The 18,962-nt window shown below is 40.0% G+C and overlaps 1 protein-coding gene across 4 annotated transcripts in view; it reads left to right on the forward strand.

Annotated features, from left to right (window-relative positions):
- Positions 1-738: 738 nt before the first annotated feature.
- The window catches only part of ADAMTS19 (ADAM metallopeptidase with thrombospondin type 1 motif 19), a 148,084-nt gene continuing 129,860 nt past the window's right edge, over positions 739-18,962 (forward strand). For all 4 annotated transcript variants that reach the window (XM_074931477.1, XM_074931480.1, XM_074931479.1 and 1 more), the window contains exons 1-2: positions 739-841; positions 1,816-2,426. In XM_074931477.1, coding sequence (XP_074787578.1) covers positions 757-841; positions 1,816-2,426 — 696 coding nt within the window. In that variant the 5' untranslated portion in view covers positions 739-756. The remainder of the gene's footprint in view (positions 842-1,815; positions 2,427-18,962) is intronic.

The raw sequence follows: 18,962 nt of genomic DNA on the forward strand, positions 1-18,962 counted from the left end.
AGGAGTTTAGCATCAAATTACACAAAACCAAGCTGAAGCGGTCAGCGCCCGCCGCTCCCTGAGCCCGAGGCGCAGGCTGTGTAGACCGCGCTGCTGGCGGTGAGGACGAGAGGAGCCCTTCCCGCGGCCGGGACGCACGCGGTGCGTGCACGCTGGAGGCGTGCGGGGTGCGAAGCGCGGTCTCCCGGCGGCCGCGCCCGCGCAAGGTGCCCGCGGGGCGCGGCCGGGACTCGGCTGCCCGCGAAGCCGCCCGGGCGCGGGAGCGCGGTGCGACGGCGGGAGTGGGGGGGGGGGGGTGTGCGGCGGCGGGGTGGAAGGAAGGGGGGCCGCGCCGGGGGCCCGCCCGGGCGGGGCGGGGCGGGGCCGGGCCGGGGCTGGCCGGGCCGGAGCCCGGCGCGTCCCGCCCCGTGGGGGCGAGCGCGGCGGGCGGGGGCAGCGCGGTCGCCGCCGCCGGGGCGCAGCTGCCCGCCCGCCGCCGGGCGCTGTGTGCGCGCACGGGCCGCGCTCCTGCCTGCCTGCGCCCGCGCCCACCCACGCGCGCCCGCCGCGCGCGGCTCATCCCGCGCTGCCGGGGGTGCCGCTCGGCCGCCCCGGCGGGACGCGCCCTTCGCGCTCGCCTGCGGTTTCCCCGCGGGCGCCCAGGTGGCTGCGCTCCGCGGCGCTCCACGCCCGGCACGGCCCGGCCCGGCCCGGCCCGGCCCGGCTCGGCTCGGCCCTCCCTGTCCCGCCCAGCGGCGTCCCGCGGGCGCGGAGCCGATGGGGATGGGCGGGAGGATGCGCCTGAGCCGCGTCTGCTGCGTTTTCTACCAGCTGTGCGTGCTGTCAAGCGGGCTCGCCGCAGGTAAGTGCGCGCCTTCCGCGGGACGGGGCCGAGCCTCGGGCGGCCTCCGTGCCCGGCCGGCTGCCGGTAGCCGCTTCTGCCCGTTGTTCGGCGCCTTAACAGCTCTGCCCGTGCCCTGTCAGCGGTGGGCGATCAGATAACGTGTGCCTCCGCTGTGAGGGTCCTTGGCAATGCGCTAGTCCGCACGAGATACTGATTTTCATACTCATCTGTGTCATCCCAGCAGTGCTGTTCCTGGCGTGTGTGGGATGAATGAGTAAATAAAACTGTCTTCTGCCTCAGGCTGGTGGGGATTCTGTGTAGTCGTGTGTTTATAAACATAATGATGGTATGCTGGCAGTTTTGGCTAAATTGTGATATAGTGTGTGTAATAAGCAGACCTCACTGATTAGTGATTATAATTCAGTTTGATTATAGCGATAATGATACAACAAGTGCGTGCATCTGCCACTTGTACTTGCACTCGCGAATGTGCGGCCATGGGGTGTGCGTGCATTGGGCCGCACTTTTAAAATCATAGTGGGTCTTGTAAAACGTGCGGAGAGCAGCGGCTTTTTGTTCAGTTTTTCCCTGCTAGGATAACACTTTTTTCTAGCTGTATGACAAAGTTGCCACTTAGTCTAAATGATTAAAGGTTTGCGCCGCTCTCCTTGCGTGGAGGAGGTGGTCACGAAGAAGAGCATCCCCCGCTGCTGGTACCACCATAGCTTGTGCCCGGCTCTGGGCCCGGGTGCCGGGGCGCTTACCGGGACGGCGGCGTGTCCCGCCCGGCACGGCACGGGGACACCTAGCGGCGGGCCCGCCCGCCCGCCGGGCCGCAGGACGCGGCCGCGCCGAAGAGGGCCCGCTGTGGTTTGGGTCACACGTTCGGCGGGCTGGGAGACAGAAGGAGAGTGTCGTGGGGGGCACGGGGTGGGTTTCTGGCAGGCGCTGGGTGCTCCACTCAGGTAAAGCATCTGCTGGCCTTCCCGCAGGTCTCCATGCTTCAGAAGAAACTGAGGAGTGGGAGATCGTCTTCCCCGCGCTGTGGAGCAGGGGCCAGCAGGAGCCGGCGGGTGGCAGCGGTGGTGGAGGGGGCTGCGGTGCCGACCCCAGCTGTGGGAACCGGAGCAGCACCCTCAGTGCCCCCATCACACCTAGCCCGGTGGCCGGCAGCTCCCGGGAGGTGCGCTCGGTCTCCTCCTCGGTGGAGGGGCAGGTGCAGGCTGTGGGGGAGGCAGCCGAGGAAGAGGACGCTGAGGATGAGTATGAGTCTCAGGAGTTTTACCACTGGTCCCCACTCCCCCAGGGGTCTGGCGCTGCCTCTCAGTTGCCACTACCACCATCCCCACCACCACCACCTCCAGCGGAGGGCGGAGATGAGGTCCTGCTGAGGATCCCAGCTTTTGCTCGGGAGCTCTACCTGCTGCTCAAGAGGGACAGCCGCTTCCTGGCTCCTGGCTTTGCCGTGGAGGAGCGGCTCGGGGGTGAGGGAAAAAGCCCACCCGGTGCCGCACAGTCGCAACCTGAGAGAGCTTGTTACTACAGTGGTGCTGTCCTCCGCTACCCGGGCTCCTTCGCCTCCTTCAGTACCTGTGGTGGATTGGTAAGATGACCTTGCATGCAGGGGTAGCACCAAGGTCTCCATCCAAGTGTCAGCTTCATCTGCTGCTTTTCATTCCCGTCCCTTTCCTGAGGTCTTCTTCCTTTCTTATCCTCTTGGGTCCTCCTCTGTACTTATTTTGAGACGTTTTGCCGTTCGTACTTCTATTATCCCACTCATAATTTTTTTCAAATCCCATTTCTGCCTTTATCATGTAAAGTTTTTATGTTCTTTGTCCTGTTTCCAGATATACTTTCATCTCTTAGTCCCATACCTTTCTTTTTTGGATCTCCTTTTTATCCTGTGCCCTTTTTCCTCCAACTTCTCCCATCTCTATCCTTAGTTTTATCTTGGTCTACACTATGTGCTTGTAATTAGTTACCTGCCTGCTCACTCTCCTTCCTTTTCCCTGTATCGTCATCTCTCTGCCAGTCCATCTGTAATCCATTTGTTCTTCATTCCTATCCTATATTCTAAAATTACCTTCCTCATCTGTGTTCTTTCATATCTTCTGCATCTCTGTTTTCCGACTATTCTGTCTTTCCAACTTCTACAAATGGTTATGTCTGCTTTCTCATCTTCATTATTCTTTTTCTTTCATTCATCTTATCTCTTTGGCCTTTTTTCTCTACCTCACAACTTCCCAGATGTGGTACCTGTAGTTACTTGGATTTGGGACTCCATACCCTTCTTTCAGTTCCTCCATAGACGTATGCAATGAGTATGTCCTCAGCAGAAATGTTAACAGAGTCAGACCTTTTGAATTGTTACTTCTATGGCATACCTCCCTTATCTAAAACAAATTTCACCTCCTATGTTTTCTGTTGGATCAGTTGTGATTTTTACCAGATAAAGACTAGAACTGGGCACACTGATGACAGCAGTTGGTGATCCAGTGAGCTGCAATCCCAAGATACTTGGGAGTGGATGGAAAGAGTCTAAAGCAGCTGAGATGATGTAAAATGCTGGCAGGATTTTAAACAAAACCAATTATTACTACTATTATTTTCATCTTGGGCCTTTATATAGCATTGTAAATGCACACTCCTGCAGCACTTTATAGAATACAAATAGTAATGGTGCTAGGGAGAGTTAACATCATCGTGACCCTGGGTTTTTTGGGTGGCTAGATGGGTGTAAATCACCCCAATCACATGATAGATGTTTTCTTGTATTTCTTTTCAAATGTGAACATCTAACTCATTTCATTGTTGATTCATGAAGATACTCCTGCCTGTTTTTTATTTGCATGGTCATGAAATGAAACCATGTAAAATGCGGAAATTTTGACTGCTTATTCATTTGCCTGTTTGGACTTACTCAAAAGTCAAAACCCAAACTGAAAGGAGGGAACATAGGTGGATTGACACCAAATAAAATATTTGCCTGAACTCCTGCAAAGTGAAACCATCAAGTTTCACACATCTCTTAAGAGGCTGGCATCTAATTATTGACATTTTGTCAGATTTTCCAAAGCATGGTAGCAGAATTAATTGTGGAGAAAGATACTGAAAGTCACCTGAAGGTGGTTTGAAAGCAATCAGGTAAAGGATTTTTATGTTCTGGAAAAGCATTTGACTTCTCTACTCCTTGTTCTTGTTAGAATTTTACTCCCTTCTACATTGTGAATGGGTAAATGATAATGCAAAGAAATTGGTAGAGATAATTATCACAGAAGCCTGCTCAAAAGTGATGTACATCATTGCATATCTGTAATTCCTTTGACTGGATTTGTTGAAATTCACTGTTCAAATAGACCCCAGTTCCTTAGGAGTCCTGTTTATAATTTTTGATTCAGTCAGTCTTTTCCTAGGATTACCAGCTTACTCCCAGCCTTCTGGCCATTTAAGCATATATGTGCCCAGATCATGTTCCCATTCAGAAAGCTGCAGTTGAAATATAAACTATTTGTGTATCTCAAATAAAACTGGAAACTCTTGTAGATGTTGACTGGTGGTGTCATGATCCTCAACTGCATAGTCTTGTTTGCAGTTAAATAGTTAAGCAGCTGTTTTTCCTGACAGAGTTGATGTGTCAGGCACATAGTTAAAAAAAAAAAAAAAAAATTGCACTGTGCTATTATGTCAAAGTTGTCACAACAAATCTTGAAGTTATTTGTCATTCTTTATTCAGTCATTGCTTGGGCTCTATTATATATGTAAGTTGCTCTGTTTCCAAGAGTCTTGAAAAAACATCATACATGCATTGCATATTCCACCCTGTTTCTTTAGTCTTTGCTTTGCAAAAAGAGCCAAGCAATATTTCAAACTACATTTTCTCTTTTAAGATGTAAAAATCCATTGAAACTTGAACCTACAAATACTTTATTGTAGTTACCTCAATTACAATATATTTTTTCATTTTAAATATTAAGAAATTTCAGAGAAAAAATGAATGTCTTAGATATACTCTTAATTTCAAAGCCTTGCAGACTTTGCGTTAGGATTTCTACACTGCATACACTTTGGAAAGCCAAACAGATGGGCTGTATGTCCCTTAATATGTGGCTTAGATTCCACACAGCAATTTTTCTTTTCACTGTGAAATACAGCATTTCTTTCTAACAACAAAACTTCCACCATTTTGTTCTTTGGATAGTACCTTTTAGTGAAAGAGATTCACCTTTTAGTGAATCTCTTTATTCAGCAATGAAAATAAGTGTAGTCTGAAGACAACAGTGATTTTGCCGCACAGGAGGAAAGTGTAAAGAAAAGGTTTGGCCATTGTGTGCAGCGGAGGGTGATACATGGCAGTACATATGTGTGGCTGATGCTGTAAGGCTAGTTTTGTGAAAAGATACCAGATCTTCAGTTAAATGAGAAAAAGGCCTTGCATGACATTATTGTTGCCATCCAAGTTCTTAAGGCGTGAAGAGACCTGACATGCCAGTGACATTCAAGAAACTGAAAAAATGTCTATGTAGAAGTCTTAACTGCTCCTTCTGTAGTCAGAAAGACGGAAGAATATTGTTGCAGATGTTAGGTACCTTATCCCCTTGAAGAGGGATTTAGATGCTCTTTGAATAGTTCACTGATTGCAGTTGGGTAAAGCATGAAACATACAGCATGACATGAAACCTTCTCCATATTTCTTATTTCACAGTTCTTTAGAGCTTCAGTAGTGTGTTTTTTCTTGAGCTATTTGTCAAAAACCAATCTGGAGGGGTGATAGAAACGGGATTCATAACATAGCACGTTAATCGTGAATATGCAAGTGAAAATTGAAGCTGTATTCCCAGGTAATTACTAACCAAATTCTGACTGCCAGCATTAGCTTCATTTGGCAACCTGTCTTGACAAGTGAAAGGAAACATAACTCAGTGAATATTTTCTAAGATCAAGTTAAAGACTGGAGATATGCACTGACAGCCCAGGAACTCTATCACCATGGGCTTGGTGTAATCGCAGAGTTCACATGATCAGTGGTGACAGCCCTATCCAACTCCTTTGTAAAACACCTGTGTGTTCTTACATCCTTTTGTAGCTCATTGACACAGCGCTGAGGGATATGATGAGAACGGTCAGTGTGAGGTTAATTGTTAGACTAGGTGATCTTCAAGGTCTTTTCCAACTGAGATGATTCTGTGATTCTGTGACATTTGCTCTGAGTTTTTTTTAGGATTCTGCACTGGAGGGAAGATTAATAAGGAGAGGTTTCCAAGAATTCTCCATCTCCATGCTGACTGCCTACTTGTTGTTCATCGTTAGCCAAATACCAGAATGTAAGCAGTCCTGCTGATGCCAGTGAGACTGCTCTTCTGAAAGTGATGAATTGCAGAGCCGACCCATTAATTATTTAAATGGTCATTTCTACTGCTTTCTTGTGTTCTGCCATAATATTTGAAATAAGAAAAAAAAAGCATGTGAAATATTGTTAAATAGTTTTATTTGTAACTGGAAATATATGTAGCTTAAAACTGATGGTACTTTTAGAGCATGCTCCAGGAGAAACTTAACTGTGGACTAGAATTAAGAAACCTGCCTACTGGCTCTTTACCAATGACCTGCTCTGCTGCTAGCATGGAAGTTGAAGTAGTCTCACTGCATTTCCCCAAAGAAAGCTGTAAACGTGTGCTTTATCCCCCATGTCATTTATTTCAGAAAGAGAAGCATTTAATGTCATTTTTTCTTAGCACTGAACTGCTCAGGTAGTGCTCTGTGGCTATGCGGTGACAGGCAGGGGTTTTCACAGTATTTCTTTGTCTTTTTAACTGAAGCAGTCTGCCATAAACAGAGAGCAGCTAGGCAGAGAAAGGATTGGGATGTCTTCTTATACCAAAATTAGTGCTATATGTTTAAACTCTTAGGAAGTGCAAATAAGAGAAAATGTATACACGGAGGATGGATAGGAGAATGCAACTTCGTACAGCTATGTTGTTCATTGCAGCACTTGGCAGATTCTCTAACAGAACTTGTGTGGAGATCTGCCTAGACAGACAGCATTGCCAGCTGGGTCAATTTACTGGAGAGAAGCTTTGAAGTTCATCAGTGTGGTTCTGTGTTTTCAGTGTATCTTAAGAATGTGAAATTGTCAATAGCATTATTTATAGTTCTCTAAATCCCCCAAGAGTCAGTGCCAAATACTAATTGCAATGAAAAATAATGTGCATTTGCCCAGTGACTTGGGTGGGAACACATATTAACACAGCTCCAATCCAATGAAGAGCTCTCTCTAGAGAAGTGTATGGTGCTTTTATTAGGCCTCATTGCCATTAACAAGCAGGTATTTAAAAATCTGATCTATAGTTTATCAGCAAGTAGTCACAGATTGACTCCAGCTGTTACACATGCATTTAAAGAGCACTATCCAAAGCAATGCTGCCATCATCAGCAAAAGGCTGGATGTCCAGTAGTTCTGTGTCATGCAGAGATGTGCCAGATATCATTGGACAGCATATTTTAACAAATACTTTCTATGGTAATGTCCTCCCTTTACAATGAAACTGAAATAAATTAGGATGTGAAAAAAACTGTGTGCTCTCTTTGTCTAATGGAATACTTTTATGTTATTTTAGTAAGAGCTGAAACAAATCTGTAGCACCTTTACAGGAAATGTATTTTTAAAATTTCTGACATAAACTGTGTTTTGACGATCACTGCTATTAAGTAGTAGTAAGGGAATGACACATGATGTATTCAAAATATTTTAGATTTTTTAGGATATTTTAAATTCACAAGACCCTTAAATTCAGGATATGTAGTAGAGATTCTACAAAACTATAAGTTTTCATTTTGTATCTGTCACTTGAGGACAGTCTGACTTTACAGGTTGTCTGTCTCAGAACAAGCAGAATGAAATTGTAATAGAACAGTAGTTACAAAAAATACTTTCTGTATTCCGAAAATTCTGCACACAGTCACTTTTGAGGAAATGAAAAAAGGCTGAATCCTTGTTTTGACATCTTTCCTCCCAGAAAAGGGTTTTAACCACAGTATTTAAATATTTTTACAAGGCAAAACTCCCAATAAATATAGTTCTTAGTTACACTTCCTAGTGATTCCTGCAATGAAAGTAGTGTCTGACATAGCAAGTATACTTGAGTTCTTGGACAGCTTGCACACTTTGGAGAGCTGTACTGAACTTCTACCTTTTGGTTGTACAGCTGCTTTCAGTGGCATAGCAGTACTTAAGCCCGTTGCAACTCCTTTTCTGTCAGTGGGGACAGACTGGTTGGGAATGCATAGATTGGTTGCACTGTGTGTGAGTAGCGAACCTGAGATTTGCTGTGCATATGCAAGCATGAGAATCCCTGGTTTTGTGGGTCCCTTGGAGCAGGTGCTCAGGGGCAACTCATGGGCATCATAAATTGCTTTGGGAAACTGTGTTATTGCAGATTGTGAGCTCCTGGTGGAAGGCTCTGAGACTTCTTAATAGACTTCTTGTTTCAATGAAACTGGAGGACAGCTACCCCATTAGATCTCCTGGACCATAGAGTACCAACATACAAGCTTGAAATGGGATAAATACCAAGCCTCTTGTCAACCAAAAACAGTACCCCTACCTTCTCACTTCAGTGATGTTGCAGTTACACATTGCTATTGACTAGCTTCCACACCAGACACTTCCCCAAAAGGAACTGGAGACAATTACAACTCCTTTACAGTGCTGAGCATAAGCATTAGAAAACAGAGTTCACCAACAATTTTTCATAAAAGGGGAAAGAAAAAAGATTGTTAGCAATATTCATGGTCCATTTGATACATACAGGCTAAAGTTTTACATTGCAGAAGGAGGATTATAAAATTAAATGGGATTATCCTTAAAGGCTGCCAGGATGAGATGAAGTGCACATTCCCTCCTTCTGTACACGCAGCTTCCTGAGATCCTAAAATGTAAAAGAGGACAAATACAAGCGTTAAAATACGTATTTAGATCCCCTCTTTTTAAAAACTAGGGTAAACTCAAGACAGAAAGATGTGGGAAGTCACAGGTGGGTTTTTTGGGAGCTTTTCCTGTTACCTGTCTACAGTGATAAACTATTTCTTATCGCACAGTCTGCCTACTGTTTCATTGTGAGTTTGTTAAAGAAATGAAACTTTGCTGAGAGGGACAGAAACATGTGAATGAGTGTGCTCTGTGACTATCCCTCACTGAGAGGTCACAGGTTCACCAAGTTTTGCTTTGTTGACTTTAGCTTACTTGTGTTTTAAAATTCTTTAAATGGGCAGTATAAAATGTCCTCAGTAGAAATGGGTGGGCCAGGTAGGGCATGAGTGAAAATGTCATCCTTTGACAGAAAGCAGCTCTGCTCTTTGGGTTTCTTTGCAAAAAAAACCAGAAGCATCTAGGGGAAAATAAAGTGTTGGGATAAAATTTGGTCCTTCTATCTCTTCATAAGGTAGAAGAACCAGTGAAGTGCGGTGGTGCTCCTGGGAGAGTACCCATACTGTCAATGTAATATGAATAATGTGTGCTGAATGTCGGTCAGGTTGCTCCTCCTAGATTTACATGACAGTGGAACGTGGAAGGGAGGAGGGCAGCTGCTTAGGCACAGAGGCATCTTGCTCCAGAATAGATTTGTCTGCTATTTTTGTTTAATCCCTCTGTTTTACTAAAATCTTCTTCATTATAATCTCACCTTGAACATCTAATGAAGCACAACTGAAAACACAGGAGAGAAGCCAGAGAAAATTAACATGAACAAAGTAACTATGGCCAGCTGGAATAACCAGCATATATGTACAAGCAAAGCAGTATTAACAAGCATTGCTTTATCCTACCTTAACAGCAAGTTAATTTGAAACAGAACTACTAAATATGGTTCTTTTTTTTTTTTTTTTTCATAAAGGACGACTGAAGATGGTATCCCTTTAAATGTTTGACTAATGTCATTAAGCACCATAGCCAATGAAGATCTATGTAAAGATAAGGGACTAAAACCCTCTTTGTTTTTATTTTCCTTCTTGAGCTCTGATGCTGCAGTCTGTTGCTATTCCTCTTTGTCTTTCTGGATGAAACATCATTTGGTTGGATTTTTGTTTTGTGTGTCTGAGAACTTTTGTGAACTGATAAGAAGCATAAGTCTTTTAGACATAGGAACAGTAGTGTTAATGTAAAGCTGAAAGGTTTAGAAAATAATTTTTGATTTAGGCTGAGACTACATTTGACCTATAACGATCTCTGTTTCCTTTAATATTAAGCGCTAGGACACGGTATGCGATATGTTGGGCCAAGATGCCTCAGACCATGTGGTAATGATTCCTTTCTCCTTCTGAGAACCGTCCTATAATCATGTAATCATTCCATTCTGAGACAGGTTTGACTTGTAATTCTAATCCTGCTTATAATAGCCTGCTGTTCTTCTGAAGTGCTTAGGTTCAGTACAAATACTTCCTTTCCAATATACTTCCAAGCCATAATTATAAATGAGAAATATGCTATCTCCAGAGTAGCTTTATTTAAAAAAATTGAAGCTGTTGTGAGTCACTTAAGATATTTACCCATTTTAGTCAGTAAGTATAAAATTATCAAGGTTGTTTTGCAAGGTACAGAAGCGAGATGGTAAATCAGAAAAACTGGGTAAATTAAAGAGTAAAGTTTTTGCATTAATTAAATTTGTAAAGTTTTGACTCCCTAATTTGAAGGTAACTGCCTTAAAAAGAAGACAGAGCACTGAACTGTTAAGGTTAGTGAAATTAGCATTTAGTTTTGTATCCCTGACTTTTATTCATATCTCAGGATATGTGCTGATTGCTTCTTCTATAGCAAATGAATCAAGATTTTTAAAAGAAACAATTGTTCTCTGGCTTGCAAGCCTTGTAATTTTATTTTTAAAACACTGTTCTTTGTCTTTCTTTTTTAAAAAAAATCTTGGACCTGCAAGAATGGAGATTCGTTTTGGTAGTTAATGACAGATTGTGACAGGGAAAAAATAGGAACATCCATGATTTAGAAGATGTGATACCATAAAAATATGGGAGCTGGAACATAGGGTAGAAACAACAGGTGTAGTAGTTATTATGGAGTTGATGGTATGTGAGGGTATTCAGGAAGCCATCTGTGAAAATGGATGGTCATGTACAGGTAGCATGTAAGTGATGCACATCTCTCTTCGCTGTGTGATAAAGAGAGCTACCACGGTAGGAAGGGATGAGTTGAAGCCATTTGGATTTGGGGGAAAATGAGATGTTTGGAGTTCTTCTGTAGAGCATGTGCCTTTCCTTGGTTTACTCTGGTCTCTCACTGATGACTTTAGGAAAATAGCATGAGAGCTGATTGGTTGCTCCTTGTTTAGCTGGAGCAGCAATGTAGTGGAAATGGTGAATACATGCATGTGTGTGTTATATTGTATATCCAGATGGTAGTTGGTCAAGCTTTTGTAAACCAATAGCCAGAAATATTTATATTAGATTTAAAATCAGATGTACATGTGTATTAGCCGTTCAGTTAACCTTTTGTTGTTAACCTGTCATTGCCTGGACAATCTGGTTATCTTGTTTTTTTCCATTACTTCTAATAATAGCATAAATAAGCAAAGAAGTGTTATTTGGACAGGAAATTATGAAGAATATTTCTAGTGTAGAACAATGTGTTAGAATGATAAATCAATATTGCAACATTAGTTGCTAATAATCTATGCATCTATACGTAAGTGAATAGAAGTAAAACTTTTTGGAAGCCTGTGCTGTGAATTTTTTTCTTGGGTCTGCCAGTACTTCAGTCAGAATTATTTTCTGAATGAGTTTTGCTTCAAAAAATGTAGAAATGTGCCCAAAATTGACTTGTGAAGTGATTTAGTTTCGTGTGATTGTCCTCCAACAATTGCATATGTTTGTTTTATGATCTCAGCTGTGCTACCTTAACTTCTCATTAGATGTTGGAAGTTTAACTGGGTCAAGTCAGGTCAAGCTTATTTAGATAGCAGTGTGTTACGAAAAATACAGATATTTCTGCATGTATGTCAGTTCAGCTGGGGACAACTTTTTATGATTCAGTAATTTATGATTCAGAGTAAATGTCCTGTTATGACTCTTGGGGCTCAAGGGGATGCTGGCTAGTAATGCCTAAGTAACAGCTAGAGCTGTTATAGGAATGCCATATAAAATGTTAGGCTGTGCTTCAGGTGCGCTTAAACTTCTCAGTGCTCTTTTTGTCAGTGAGAACACTGATTAGCCTGGTGATTAGATTATAACCTTGAAAATTCAGTTGTAACTCTGCTTTAAGGCTTCTATTATGAAGTGCTTTGCTTTTCTTCTGAAGATGGGAGACTGAAAGAAAAAGGGACACAGAAAAGCTCAATGCCTGTTACTCTGGGATACAGCAGTGGGTGAAGAGTGAGTTCTTATTCTTGGTATGTGCAGGGAACATAAGGCCAGGTTTGTACACATATTTTCAGGAGTTAATATTTAACTGTGGTCTTACTTAATTTACTTTTTAAAAATACTCTCTAAGCATAAAGCTGTCTGGATCTATGCTCTGTTGTAATCTCTGTGTGAAATTCTTCTAATTTAAGCAGTTTTTCAAATCTTCTGAGAATTTACAAGCTTGTTGCAAGTTAGGGGACAGGAAGTTGCATAGATGATTTTATGCCTAGAGAGATCCCTGATCTCATTTGTCCCTCTATGGCATAAGTGGATCTCACCCCAAATATTTATTAAGTAACAGGTGAGGGGAGTGAGGGAGATAAAAGTAGAAGATGGTTTATAGAGTAAAATGGCAAGCATTATACCTATAAAAAACCTTAGTTTTCTGATTTCGGGCTGATAGTTGTAGCATGTTTCACTTCTTCTGTCTGATCTCCCATTTCTTCTGTAGTAACCTATCTAAGGACACATAATAACAAAGATTTCTTCGATGTCCCTTTGTTGTTTTTTTTTTTTTTTTTTTCTTCTAATATTAAATTATTTGCATTGGAAATAACAAAAGGAAACAATTAATTCTTGTTTTATTTGGGTGATAAATCTTTTGCTTGTTTGATATAAACAAATTCACTCAAAAGCGACCAGTTATGACTGATGCTTCTTGGTTCGAGATGCTAATATCAAAACTCTATTCTACTCACCATTTTTATTTTTATACCCATAAAATCAAGCTCTAGGTTGTTTTTGTTTTTTGTGGTTGTTTTGTTGTTTGTTTTTTTTTTAAAAAAAAGGAAGAAAGCCTTCTTTTCCTATTAGTTAAAATTATCATTCTTGAAAAATAATTACTGTTCCTCCTTTCATGAGGGTAGCAGAACTTTAGTTTCTATGTGCAACAAAAGATAAATTTGTATTTTTTCTCCAAAAAAAGAGGAAGGTGAAACTAAGCTTGGAAGTTAAAGGCAAAAAACCCTATGCCTAGTTTGGAAAAAAAGTCTACATATGAATTTCAGTTAGGAATGGAGTCATAGAAGTATATGGCTTCTATATATTTTTAACTTTTTTAAGCATTGTGAATCTAAAATGATACAAAATTGTGAAAGTCTTATTTATTTCTCTTAAAGCCACCAGTTCTTGACTCATTTAATTCTAGATAGAGATATAAAAAGCCTAATCATAACTAACTTTATTTTATAGATGGACTAACTTGATGTGTTGAAGAATAGTTCTATGCTCATAACTATAATTTATTTTCCTTTCTTGAATTACTGTTTTCCACAGTTAGTAGTTTTGGCAAATTGTAGATTTGAATGAAACTGAATTTCATGTAGTGTTGCCTTGAATTAAGTAGTCTTTGAATGCAATTCAGCCCCTCTCTCAGAAAAAAAAAAAAAAAAAAAAAGGAGTTGTGGATAGATATTTCAATAAGGATTAGCAGAGATTAAATTTCTCTATGGACAATCATGGGTGGGTTTTGGAGCTGTGCCACATCCCTCTGTGGTTACGATGAAAGCACATGGGTTTGAACAATAGTAGCTCATTGGTATGCACTATTTGAGTGTTTTACATGGATGAATCAATTTAAACTTGGATCGCTTGTACTGATCATTTTTGGTACTAGTCTAGGTGTTTGATCTAATGTAGGTTACAAACACAGTTGCTGGTATTTTATGTTTAAATCTCCTTCATGGGACTCAGTGTAGAAAGCTCTGTGCTCATCCTTTGTGTACTATTACATTTTTGCCTGCATCAAATAGCATTGTAGATTCTGATGGGATTAAACCTGGGTTTGCACTAAAGAAATGGGGTTGATGTGTTGATGCAGTTTCATTAGCTAAAGGTACAGCAGCTCAATTCATACTCCAAAAGAGTGGGTTTTTTTGTCTTACCACAAGAAGTACTGAAGTTGTTCATATTACACCAAAATGCTCTAAAGAAACACATCTTTAGAAGCACTGAGTCTTTAATTGCAAGGATTTTTTCCATAAGTGATACATTTCCGTAGATACTGCTTTTCCTGGGACTAGTCATGTTAAGCTTTGCAAAGGGACTTTCTTACACAATATTAATAATTATTGAAATGTTGTTATATGATGAATAATCTGGAATATCACTAAACCTGTTCATTGTAAATAATTTTTAAGTTTTATGGAATAAAGTTTTTTTTAAATACTGGCTTACTTTAGAGAAGTTGTATTTATTCAGGAAAGTGGGTATGGTTGGGATTGTGAATTTTTATTTATTTTTAGTAGTAAATCAGTGGTGTTCCATTTAATATAGCATGTACTTCATGTGTAAAACCAAGTGATTGTTAACATCATACATCCCTTGGTTATGACAACGTGATAGACATAACTTAGAGGTTAGGTGGCCATTTAAAAATTTTATTTTTATGCCAGTTGCACTTTGAATGGTGCAAGTAAACGGCTGTATCATGCTTGTTCAAGTATAATTGTATCCTGGTTTTCAGTGAGATTTCAGTTTCTTTTGTTGCTCAGTGTTAATCATCTGTGGTTGGTTGATCAAGTTGCTGCAGCATACTTTTTGAAGCAAAATGAATTGAGGCTTTCCAGAACATTTCAGGCAACAGAAAAGAAGCATCTTTATTCATTAGTTAGTTGGTGCATGCTCCAACAATGAAGTTGAAGTCATGCAACGAAATAAAACATATGTTTAAAGTATGGTTGTATGGGGAACAAAATTAAGATCTTTGTCCATAGGACTCAAATGTTTGATATCTTTGAATGTTTTCCTTTGGTTTAGCAGCCCTGGTAGTTGGTTAATGCTTACTTTTGTAATGGTAGTTACTTCCTTAATTTCATTTGGAAACTGTGCTCTGATCACTGTGTTTTTGATATGCCAAACTGAAGGCATAGTCTTTCTGATTTGCTATACGATTAGTGATCTTCCAGCTTCTTGAAACATAGACCTACATGAAAATTAGAACTCACAAAAATAAAAAAGTAATTCTCTAGCCCACATAGGGACAGGTCAGAATATTAAACCTGAAGGCCAAAATGCTGGGAAACCACTGAAAGAACTTGTTTAACAAAAAAAAATTATTCTGATTGTAGTTGACCAGTTAGAGCTGTGAGTACAGAAAGTTTATGTATTCTCTTAGTAAGATAAAAAATTTAATTAAATTGTGGTTAATAGTATATTTTTCATGCAAGTGAAGAGGAATAAGCTAGGTGGCCAGTTCATTACTTTTGCACAGATGTTGCATCATTTGTCTTCCCTTTTAACATTACAAAATTGAGAAAGCCTTCTGATCTTAGCTATAATATGGTTACCCTCTTACCATAGAATGAGGGCTTGGCAATAGTTGACATAGACACAGTGATTTTGAAAGAGACGTAGGGTGGTCATTAGTGTCGTTATTCTTAAAAAATAATAAATACTTAATGTTTGTCAAGCTTTCTGAACCAAAGATACCTATTTTATTAATTCAATTTATGTCATTGGAATAAACAGACTTTAAGGCTTTCTAGCCCTTCTTCAGAGTGTCTGTTTCTTCTGTAATAGAAGCAAAACTACTTGACAGATAAGAATAATTCCACAATCTAACTAGTTTTACTAATCAGCTCAACCTTCTGAGATAAAGAGTAGGAGTTACCGAGTAAAGGAAGAAATGATCAGGAGACCAGTAATTTACTACATGATGGGTTGGCAGAATAGATGTCGATTTCTTTTGTGACATAGTCATGGTTGCCATAAAGTCTGTATTGGTTTAGGCATCTAAGGTTGAAAATACCATATTTGTTTTCTTAAGGATTGCAGTGTGCCTTGTGTGAAGTTAAAGATACTCTGCACATTTAATAGCTGCACCACTGATGAACTCTGGCTTGCTAATAGCTGTCTCTGTTCTTAGTGATATTAGTCAATCCTTGCATAGTTATCTGGAGTAAATGCAAACAATATATTTTTAAAATTTAAGTTAGTTTAAAAAGAAATTTTTGCAGTGTCTTTAACCCAGTGTGCCTTGAAAACAGGTTTTAAATTGACTGTCACATACATAATGTAAAGTTGACTTCCCATTTTAACGCTGGCTTGTAGCACTTGGATCAGAAATGATAATTTGATTTTAAAATTTTATAACATCACCTATGTTAAGAGTAATAGACTTTCTCTACCTCATAAACTTCCAGGGGGCTGCATAAGAAAAGAAAATAAGGACATGCCTGTGGTTAAGACTCCATTTCTTTGTTTGTAGTTTCTAAGTATAAATCTTCAGTTGTTAATAATTTTGAATTTATTATTTTTAAGATATATCTGTGAAATACTTGAGTGAAAATGAAACTGCATATGGGAAAGAAAATGGAATTTCATGTACTGCAAACTTGAAGTCCAGATCATCTCTGTATTGTATAGTCTCTCTCTCTCTTTCCTCTCTTTTTTTCCCCTGTTTGTTTAAAAGATGTAAAGCCTAAACGCTTGGTAGATAATAGGTGTATAGCTGTGGAGAATGAGTATTCAAAATCTGCGTAGCTGCAATTTAGTGAAAAAAAAGAAATTATTTACACAGTCATTTTAACTTTGTAACATGGTAATAGGAAAAAAAGAGGCATTTCGAGTGTTTATGCTTCTGTCAAACATTTTTCATGTATGTGTGTTTCCATGCAACCACAACTATTTGCTTTGTAGATGTGCAATTGAAAGCTAGTCTTTAAATTGTGGTTTATGTCAAAATTTTAAAATATAGCCACTAGTTTTGAATGTCTCAGATTGTTAGTATTCAGCATATACATATACACTCCCAAACTGAATGCTAGTTAAGAATACATGAGCACAAATATCTTGGCCAAATTTATATTGCAAGGCAGTGACAGAACAAGGTTAGAATTCAAAACTTAAAACAAAGACAGAGAAAAAGTAAATAATAGAATTGGACTAGAATTTAGAGAACAGGACAGTATCAACTTAGTACAACATCACAGCCAAGTACATGTCCCCTCTGTGAGAGGTGATGATGTTGATGTAGGCAATGGCATAGATCAGCTGTTCTTACCAGAAAAAAAAAACAAATTACAGCAGAACAGTTGTAGGGATTATTCAGCCTAAACTGAAGAAGTACTGAAGAAATACTGAACAAGCTGTTTTATCTTTTAGAAACTGTATACACAGAAGTATTGTACTATTCATGCAGAATTGCAGCACTGTTGATTTTTTTAATACCTCAGACAAAGATATTTGAGTAGATTTTCTTTCTTTCTGAATGTATGTGACACTTCAGTAGGATTGCATAAATTTTTCCTCATGTTTTTTCTTTTTATTTGCATATGTCCCTTTGTTGTATTCCATGCTCCACCTACTGCCCATAAGGACCACCAGGTCCATTTTAGCAGATCTGCTTTCCATCTGTCCATCCATTCATCCATCCATCCATGCACTCAGTGAGAAGTCCATACCAGTGCAGGGAGTGAATCTGTCTCAGGCACTGCACTTGGCATTCATCCTTGCGGAATTTCATGAGGTTCCTGCTGATAACTATTCATAAAGATATATTTATAAGTATATTTTATATTACACTAAAATGAGGTTATGTGCGTGACTGGTATCTCCCTGAGATCCACATGCCCATCATTCTGCAGCTGTAAAGAAGCTGGGCCACTTGTTGGCTATCCCTCTTCTTTATGTTTTCACCTGGCTCATAGATGACATTCTTTGTCTGGTCATACCTCTTCAATCCCCAAAATTTTAAATTATCTGAGGATTACTAGTTTCTATGGTGCAAATCATTAGGTAACAGAACTAGCTTTCTGTGACACGTTTGTAATAAGTTATCTGAAGTTAGACATAGCTGGTTTGGTTGCCATCTATTTTTTAGGAAAATAGGCTATAGGAATGGTACATTTATCTTTAGGAGTTTGTAATTCATATTTATTACATTTCTGCTCGAAACATTTGAAAATAGCACTTAGAATTGCATTATGGTAGTAGGTTTCAATGAATTATTGTAAAAGATACTTCAGTTACCTCAACCTGGAACAGGTTATACTTGTCTCTGTGGAGAGAAACAGCAGCATATGCGCATCTAGTTCATGGGACAGGTTTCTGTAATTGTTCCAGAAAGAGTCATCTTAAGAACTATAGGGTTTCGTGCTTTTTTGTGTGTGTTTAATTTATGCTGTGCCTTCTCAGTGCAAGACTTAAAAGGGCTTGGGATGAATTCTGTGTTTTAAAGCACTGAGCCTCTTCCAGTGTTTTGACACATCTAATTTGACTAAAGCAAACTACAATTAAACTATACTTCTGGGTAACTGCTGCCAAAAAAAGAGTATACAGCGAAGTCCATTTACAATGTGCTGTTGAAGCAATAAATCTGTGAGAAGAATAACATATGTTTAATTTCAGTGAACTTCTTAAAGTTTGGTTTTGGTTTCGGATTTTTTTTTTTTTTTTTTTTTTAAATAATCCATGAAAGTTTATACATGATGTTGTAACAAACCTGCTGGCACATTACTTAGATGAAATTTTCACCACTGTATCTAGCTAGTAATGTGTGCCCTACAATACAGGAAAATTAGGTAGTGTCAAAGACTAATAGACAAAACTAGTTAGACCTAGGAGACTGAGATGAAAAAAAGTATTTCTGTAAAAACAGAATGTCAGCAGTAACAATGACCTTAAAATAACAAATTGAAAATAGCAAATTGTAGGAATTCTGTTCTGTAATGATCCTACTATGTGTGTGTTTGTTGTTCTGTGCTCTCTCACTTTTTAAAGACTTTATTCTCCATGT

The sequence above is a fragment of the Athene noctua genome, chromosome Z, assembly GCF_965140245.1.
Source record: "Athene noctua chromosome Z, bAthNoc1.hap1.1, whole genome shotgun sequence".
NCBI lineage: Eukaryota > Metazoa > Chordata > Aves > Strigiformes > Strigidae > Athene > Athene noctua.